Here is a 9,134-nt window from a genome sequence, read left to right on the forward strand (position 1 = left end):
TCGGGGATTATAACACTTCTTTCTAACCCATAACTGGATCACAGCCATTATATTTCCGATTTCCTTAGATTTCACGTAAAGTGTTTATCAAACCATACGAGGCATAACGAGTCGTCGGCGCTGGATTAATCAAATCACAAGTATAAACTGAAGTTCGGTATTTTAAGAGTCAAATATCCATGTTCACCAGATTACTGATCGTCAACTACTGGTTCATGAAACATTCCAATTTTTCTTAGTTTTTTTTCAAACTTAATCACGTTTGCCTTGTCACCAGTTCACCCTCAGCGGTTGAAGAAGGCTTACAGACAGGCCATGCAATTTTAAAACATGGCTTTTGTCATCAAATTGAGGAACGACAGGAACATTGTTGACCAGAACTTGGTTTGGCATCTTGGTGACACCAAATATTGTGATTCCATCCAGTTTCATTTCCGAAAGCATGTCATAGTTATCAACCAAAACTGTGCTCTCGAGAATCTTTCCTGCCACAGAGAAAGTCACCAGACTGTATTTCTCCTTCTCCACAGAATCTAAAGACTTGCCATCGTCCCAGTACACTTCCCCTTTGGCAGAACCGTCATTTGCTAGTGCAACGATCAGCGAGAAGCTCTGAATCCGGAGAGCTGTAGTCGTTGTGGAAGCTGGTTTGGTGGGTAGTATTGACCCTCCTCGAACGTGCAGGTTGATCTTTGACAAGGGGGCATCAAGTAGAACGCTCTCACCGACGGTAGACAGACGAGAACCGTTGTAGAAGTCGTACCATACGTCAGAAGGGAAGTAAGCTGACACAGACGTAGCCCCTTCTTCAAGGACGGGGGATATGAGGAGGGATGTGCCCCACAAGAACTGTTTGTCGACTTCTGAAGCTTCTCCTGGGTACTGGAAAAATAACGGTCTGACAACTGGCGTTCCCTGAATGTGGTTCCTAAAGAACAGACTGTAAAGATAGGGCAGAAGGAGGTACCTCGTCTGAAGAACTGACCTCATGTAACCCTGGGTCACTGAATCAAATGCTCCTGGATCTTGGTCCCCCTGTCCTAAGGCATCGTGGTTCCTCATGAAGGGGTAAAATGCTCCAACCTGCATCCATCGGGTGCAGAGTTCTGGTGTTGTACCTCCACCGAATCCACAAATATCAGCTCCAACAAACGGAATCCCAAACATCTGGAAGTTGATAATACCAGGAATGGAATAATACAAGTCTGGCCACCCCGATGTGTTATCGCCAAGCCAGTGTCCTCCATATCGTCCAGAGCTTGGAAAGGTGGAGCGAGATATCACGATGCTTCTCTCGGACTTGAGCTGGTTTAGGACACCCATTGATGCTCTCACTTCACTGAATCCGTACAGGCTGTGGACATTGTAATGGGATGAGATATGATGTTGTGCCGAGGGACAGAGGGTCCTTGAAAATAGTGAAGATCCGTCTATAACCGGGGGGATAAAAGGAGGTTTGTCCAGGGAGTTGTTTGTACATCCTGATATTGATCCGTCTGCAAAGTTTGAAGGTTCATTCATGTCTGTCCAAAGACCATCAAACGACACTACATCGTGATACCTCTTCGCCTGTCTATACCACCAGTCTGAGGCATTTGGGTTAAAGAAGTCGGGGAACACGGTTTGTCCTGGCCATACCTTACCTTGCAAAATGCTACCATTGTATGCTTTAACGAAGATGTCATCCTCCACGCCTTCATCATAGGGAGGGTAACTGCCAGGTGTCTGAACACTGCTAATACCGGGGTCCACTATGATGACGTACTTTTGGTTATTCCGATGCAAATCATCGACTATGTCCGGCAATCCTGCATATGTTTTGTTGTCATACGTCCAATCTAGATGAGATGACATGTAGTCTATATCGTTCCATTGCACATCATAGGGAATATTTGCTGCTCGGTTCCTGTCAATGACCTTTTTCAGGTCAGTTGAAGACATGTAGCCCCACTTGCACAAATGGAACCCGAAGGACCAAAATGGTGGGAAGAAGGGTTTCCCGATAAGATTGACGTACTGTCTGACAACTGCGTCTGGCGTCGGTCCGAGGAAGACATAGAAGTCCAGTATGCCCCCTATACTCCTATAGGTGAGTGCAGATGATCCGTAGGAGGGCTGAAGGTCCACCTCCATGGCGTTGCTGTTTAATAGGAATACACCATGAGCATTATTCTTTCCATCCAGGTTCATGAAAAACGGATGAGAGCCATAGAGATTCTCGTCGAGTGTTGGTGGTTGATCCCTAGCCCAAAAGACGATCTTTGTCCACTCTGTATCCAGTTTCAGGCTTGACCGATGCTCACCTAACCCATAGACATTGCTTGTAGCCAGCTTGGTTCCGATCTGGATAAACTGATCAGAGAATATCAGCGGAGACACTCCCGAAGAGTCGAATATGATCTCCCCTGTCGAGTTCCTTCTGATTGTGATAGCAAACTGTTCAACTGTTAAACTGACCTTATAGTCCGGGTTGCTAGCCATCTCTGTCCCTTTTTGGAGATCGATAGGAACCTCATATCTCTGACTGTTGGGGTCAAATATTCTGAAGCGGAGTCGTTCATTAGTCTCATACGTGACCTCCAGCTTGAGCTCCATTACATCGCCCGGGTAGGGGGACTGTGTTGACCTTTGAAGCACAGCTTCCATTCCGTGTGAGGTATTCTGCAATGATGTGACTCGATAGGAGTTGTTGTAGACCCGGGGATAGAAGCATGTTGGTACCCCCTGACCTACATTGGTGTCCCAGCAGCACCCTCGAGCCTCACATGCCTGCTGGACCGCGCCATTTGTCTCCGGCCAACAGTCGAAGCGATCCGAGTCGAATGTGACGTCACACTGAGGGGCACCCACAAGCACTTTAGGAACAGTAGTGTTCTGACTCGACGATTTCGATCCACAGTGGAAATAGTTCAAGAGGTTGTGAAACTGTGTCGGGTTTATGATGGAAAGTGTTCCGAGAGCAAACAGGGAAAATGTCAGCGTGAGGAGGAGGACGTCAAAGGTGAGTCCCCGTGACGTCAATCTCAGTCTTCTCCGAGATTTGGGGAGAAAAACGAGCATCTTTTCTTCTTTCCCTCCCATGTCAGTATATCTGTGTATACTGAAGTGTACAATGACAATGTTATATTGCTGAGACGATGGCCTAGAAGATTAAATATGTTATCAATTGATTAAATATCGTCATGTGATCACTGATATGAAAGTCCTATCAGCCCACACAAACAGCCTTGAACGTCCATGCGTGTGCCCTTTACTTTGTCATGGAGCATTCAGCAGAATTCCAACTGTATTATGTCAGCAGATAAGTAAACCAGTAGTGACAAGGAAAACCAGTGACGAGGAGCAACTGCAACTATCAACATCAATGAAGTAGAGGGGCACACAATCAGAAATATCCCAGAGCCTTGCCACCCGATCCCGAGTTAAGTTGGCTCTTCGAGTGAGTGAGTGAGTGAGTGACCGAGTGAGTGAGTGACCGAGTGAGTGAGTGAGTATGGTTTTACGCCGCATGTAGCAATATTCTAGCACGACACAAGAAACGGGCTTCACACATAGTACCCATGTGGGGAATCGAACCCATGCCTTCGGCGAGACGAGCAAACGCTTAACCCACTAGACTATCCAACTACCCATGACCCATGACAAGTATGGCATACCTGATACAGAAAATACATGCTCAAACAGAAAGAATCATGGAATCCCATGCCGCACACTGAAGCTAGTTAAAACATGGTTATCATTCGCTTCTGAAGGGTCATCAGTCAAATAGCTCTGACATATACAGATTCGTTACCCTATGCCAACATACAGGATCAGCTTCAACCAGAAGCCTTTATATCTGGAAAAAAAATATAGTATGTTACACGTGAAGCATGACAGTGCTTAAAAGGTCACTCTGTACATCGAGAGCTGAGTAAGGTAAATCAAACACCAGCTCGTGTATTTAATGTTTGTTAAACGTAACGCTTTTATCCAAGTGTCCGCGACCCAAGCATACCGTACCCTCAAAATCAACACAGACCAATCCACCTTTGGCGCTTAGTTCTATTTAAGAGTCAAACCCCATAACTAACCACCCAAAAAATAAAAATACTTTAAAAAAACAGAACAATATGTAAATAGGTTAAAAATATCCACATAAAATTGACTTGAACATATTAACATGCAGACGATGTTACTTTATAAATAGACAAATTGATGGGATTTTCAATGTATCATTATACATTTTCAGAACGCCGGTTGGTTTTATAAATGTTTTGTTCACTGTAAATTTTGAACTTAACGCAAGATTATTAATGCGAAAAATGCGAATGGTGTTTGCCCGCATTAATTAAACTTCACCTTTATGTCTCGAAATTGACTGTCGAAATCAGGTACTCCCCTTGTATCGAGGTGATAACGAACTTGGTCAATAAAGATGTGCAATTAAATGTGAGAGTGTGTGTGAAATTTGTTGGCATGAATTCTTGCACTCTTGAGCGAGCGAGGTCCAAGAACACAGATTCAGAACCGCCCAGAAAGTTAAATGACGTCTGATGGAACACGTGGGTTTTTCATGAACATGTCCATGACGTTCGGTGTTGTCAGCTGAACAAATATGCACTCGACTTGTAGTGTAGCCAAGCTTACTTTACACATATTGAATTCAGCCTTCAACAAGGACGTGGAGAGACATGGGTGTCACTCCTTACATAGTAGTGAGAAATGCCCTATAAAAGTATACTGCTTTCACAGCGAGGGTTTTGTTGATCGATGAAGAGGGGCCAACGATGTGGCTGCATTGTGGATTAGTTGCGTTTTTGGGTAAGATGCTATTTTATTTCATTATTGTATTCACAGTAAAATGTTTGATTATTGAAATAAGTGAGTAATATTGAATTAATTGTTATTGTAGTTTACAGTTTGTGCTTTTCTCATTTTATTCAAGTATTATCGCTCGGGGAAGCTTGTTTGGGTGTATGGAGTTCTAAACGTAACACTCATAATATGATTTGGTAACATGGTCTGGCGACATGGTCTAGTAACATCGTCTGGTAACATGATCTGCAATTGGGTCTGTAAGAAGCTCTCTTAATATTATTGCAACATGGCTTGGTAAGTTGGACTGGTTTGTTAACATGATCTGTAACAAGTTGTGGTAACAGTGTGGTTACATGATCTGGCGACATGGTCTGCAATTTGGTCAGGTAACAATGTCTGGTGACAAGATCTGGTGACAAGATCTGGTGACAGGATCTGGTAACAAGGTCTTAATAAGGTCTGGTAACATGGTATTTACAAGGTCTGGTCACAAGGTCTGGTGACAAGATCTGGTAACAAGGTCTTAATAAGGTCTGGTAACATGGTATTTACAAGGTCTGGTCACAAGGTCTGGTCACAAGGTCTGGTAACAAGGTTTGGTGACAGGATCTGGTAACAAGGTCTTAATAAGGTCTGGTAACATGGTATTTACAAGGTCTGGTGACAGGTTCTGGTAACAAGGTCTGTTAACGTGGTCTAAACAATGTCTAGTAACAAGGTCTGGTCACAAGGTCTGGTCACAAGATATGTTAACAAGGTCTGGTGACAAGGTCTGGTAACAAGGTCTGATAACATGGTATTAACAAGGTCTTGTCACAAGGTCTGGTGACAAGATATGTTAACAAGGTCTTAACAAGGCCTGGTAACATGGTCTTAACAATGTCTAGTAACAAAGTCTGGTGGCGAGATCTGGTTACAAGGTCTGGTGACAAGATATGGTAACAAGGTCTTAACAAGGCCTGGTAACATGGTCTTAACAATGTCTAGTAACAAAGTCTGGTGGCGAGATCTGGTTACAAGGTCTGGTGACAAGATATGGTAACAAGGTCTGTTAACATGGTTTTAACAAGGTCTGGTAATAAGGTCTGGTGACAAGATATGGTAACAAGGTCCGGTGTCAAGATCTGGTAACAAGACCTGATAACAAGGTCTGTTGACAAGATATGGTGACAAGGTCTGGTTACATGATCTTAACAAGGTCTGGTCACAATGTCTGGTGACAAGATATGTTAACAAGGTCTGGTGACAGGATCTGGTAACAAGGTCTGGTAGCAAGGTCTGGTAACATGTTCATAATAAGGCCTGGTAAAATGGTCTTAATAAGACCTAGTGACAAGGTCTGGTAATAAGGTCTGGTGACAAGATATGGTAACAAGGTCTGGTGTCAAGATCTGGTAACAAGACCTGATAACAAGGTCTGTTGACAAGATATGGTGACAAGGTCTGGTAACATGATCTTAACAAGGTCTGGTCACAATGTCTGGTGACAAGATATGTTAACAAGGTCTGGTGACAGGATCTGGTAACAAGGTCTGGTAGCAAGGTCTGGTAACATGTTCATAATAAGGCCTGGTAAAATGGTCTTAATAAGACCTAGTGACAAGTTCTGCTAACAAGGTCTGGTGATAGGATATTTTAACAAGGTCTGGTAGCAAGGTCTGGTGACAAGATATGATAACAAGGTCCGGTAACATAATAACCTTAATAAGGTCTGGTGAGAAGTTATGTTAAAAAGGTCTGTTAACATGCTCTTAACAAGGTCTGGTAACATGGTCTGGTAACATGGTCTTACCATGGCCTGGTAACATGGTCTGGTAACATGGTCGTAACACGGTCTGGTAACATGGTCTGGTAACAAGGTAATGTAACAAAGCCTGGTAACATTGTCTACATAAAGTCTGGTAACATGGTCTTAACAAGGTATGTTAACATGGTCGTAACACCGCCTGGTAACAATACGATCTGGTAACATGGTCTGGCGACATGGCATCACAATGGGGTGAAGCTGCACGTTTTGGCAACATCGTCAGTACCTCTGTCACGGTCGTCTAACAGATTACTCTGGCAATGTACTGTAAACGGATGGCTCCAATCATCCCACGCGCCGGTTTTTGCTGTGCAGAAACCTAAGATCATGGGTTCGAATCCCAGATTATCCCCATATGACGGCGGTCTGCAAATAATCGAGTCTGGACCCGACAATCCAATGATTGACATCACGAGCATTGATCCACCCGATTGGGATACGATGACATGCATCAACCATTCAGCGAGCATGACTACCCGATCCCGTTAGTCGCCTCTTACGACAAGCATAGTCGCTTTTTTTACGGCAAGCATGGGTTGCTGAAGACCTATTCTACCCCGGATCTTCACGGGTATGATCCCAATGAATTGTTCGAAGTAACGAATCATAGGTGGAAAGTAATGCTCATCTGTATGTGTAAATTGACTTACCTAACATGAATCAGAGGTTCCCGATTCAGAAGCTATCATAAACTATCCAACCATAATGGTATAACAACAACAAAATACAATGAAAAACATTTTTATTTATCATCACTGAGTAAATGACAAATTGTAAGTAAATTACGAACATAAAGAACTGGGTAACAAACACACAAGTAAAACGTTCTAATGATCCATGATCGAATCATTTGACAAGTGACAGTCCGGCAGATTTCATTAACTGTCAAAGCTGCCAGCACCGTGTGGATTTCACCAATCAGAGCCTCACTTACCATGAAAGTGACAGTCGGAATGTGATTTCTAATCACGCAACCTCGAAAGGCTTAACACGGGGAATTCCGAACGACAGTTATGGGCTTTACGACTGAATCTGTCAAAATCATCGTCTATCTCTTGCTTAAATAGGATAAACATTTAAACGGAAGCGACCTCGTGGGAAGTACTGATATATCTATTTGCCATCCCAGAATGTTCTTTTGTTCAGTTTTCAAATCTTGAATCGAGAAATTGTCAAAATAGTTTTCAAAGCGTTGTAGTCAGTTTGTAGCCAGCTCAAGAAATTTGACCTGTAATGGGATGTCCTCAGATCTTTGTTTTTGCGGTAGCGAGAACAGACATCTGATTTTAATGAGATTGGAGTTTCAAATATGTGGTAAACGTCTGACCCCTGCATCACTTCGGGCTTTCCTCCCACACTAAGCTGAGTAGCCGTGATAGAACTGGAATAATGTCTAAACGGCGTTAAACCCAACTCACTCACTCACTCACTCATTATGGTTCGTAGGCCCACTCATAGTACGGTTATGCTTTAATAAGCCCATCACATTACTTCAATACCACATAGAGACTAAGTAATTAATATTTATTGTACGGACCAGTGGCCGGGTCTTCATTACTGAAATTTAGTATCATTGTTTCAGCTGCAGTGCTGCAACCCTCTGGTGTAGATGTGGTTTCAATAACTAAACGGCAGGCTGGGACGCCATGGTGGCAGGGTTTTTACAACCTGAGATCCAGTCCTTCTGGGGCGCGAAGCACTGAGGACATCGATGGAAAAGTTGACAAACTGAACAACGGTGACTATGTCAGTGGCAGCAGCAACAATAGCGACACCGCTGACTACGACAGCACTGATGTTGACAACGCGAACAGCAGAAGCAACAGTGATATTGACAACGTGAACAGCAGAAACGACAGTGACGTTGATAAGGTGCAGAGCAAATACGACAGTGATGTTGACAACATGAACAGCAGAAACGACAGTCATGTTGACAACATGAACAGCAGAAACGATACTGATGTTGACAACGTAAACAGCAGAAACGACAGTGATGTTGACAACGTAAACAGCAGAAACGATACTGATGTTGACAACGGGGACACCAACAAAAGCAGCAAAGAGAGTATACGCCCTAAAAGTGTCAGGCGTAAAGGAAAAAGTTACAGGGGTAGTCGTATCCTAAGGACGTCACGTGTCCTAAAGACAAACAGCGTAAGACAACGCGCATCTGGCAACAGAAAGGTTCCAAAGGCAGGATCTGTGTCCAGGACCACAGCACGGACCGTACGGAGGAAAGGATAAACACGGGCGAAAACTGCCAACCAAACTGTCCTGCAAAGTTTGAACTTTGTATAAAATAGCTTTCAGATAAATGGACACAGTCGCCCCGTTTTTCTTTATCGTAAAATGTCAATCAGTGGATTGTCTGGTCCAGACTCGATTATTGACTGCCGTCATACAGCTGGTATTTTGCTGAGTGCTGCGTTAAACAAAAAAACATCATATATTGTAAAGCATGATGGGCGTTTCCCGGGAATTTGTTTATTTTCATGTCAATAAATTCAGTGTATAATGTTCCTTTCTG

At 43.5% G+C, this 9,134-nt stretch overlaps 2 protein-coding genes across 2 annotated transcripts; one reads left to right on the plus strand and one right to left on the minus strand.

The window, feature by feature from the left end:
- Positions 1-270: 270 nt before the first annotated feature.
- LOC124146099 (lysosomal alpha-glucosidase-like) lies at positions 271-3,081 on the minus strand. The gene has a single exon (XM_046516184.2). It carries the CDS (start codon positions 3,079-3,081, stop codon positions 271-273), a length of 2,811 nt encoding a protein of 936 aa, XP_046372140.2.
- A 1,573-nt stretch (positions 3,082-4,654) lies between these two features.
- LOC124146108 (clumping factor A-like) lies at positions 4,655-9,134 on the plus strand. The gene is made up of 2 exons (XM_046516196.2): positions 4,655-4,803; positions 8,190-9,134. Exons 1-2 carry the CDS (start codon positions 4,770-4,772, stop codon positions 8,849-8,851), a joined length of 696 nt encoding a protein of 231 aa, XP_046372152.2. The 5' UTR covers positions 4,655-4,769; the 3' UTR covers positions 8,852-9,134.

This window comes from Haliotis rufescens, unplaced genomic scaffold, assembly GCF_023055435.1.
Source record: "Haliotis rufescens isolate VD_foot unplaced genomic scaffold, xgHalRufe1.0.p SCAF_16, whole genome shotgun sequence".
NCBI classification, from domain to species: domain Eukaryota; kingdom Metazoa; phylum Mollusca; class Gastropoda; order Lepetellida; family Haliotidae; genus Haliotis; species Haliotis rufescens.

Coding starts and splice junctions, on each gene's coding strand:
- LOC124146099 (XM_046516184.2), bottom strand. CDS start 3,081: ATGGGAGGGAAAGAAGAAAAGATGCTCGTTTTTCTCCCCAAATCTCGG.
- LOC124146108 (XM_046516196.2), top strand. CDS start 4,770: ATGTGGCTGCATTGTGGATTAGTTGCGTTTTTGG. Junction 4,804..8,189: donor TGGATTAGTTGCGTTTTTGG/GTAAGATGCTAT, acceptor TCATTGTTTCAG/CTGCAGTGCTGCAACCCTCT.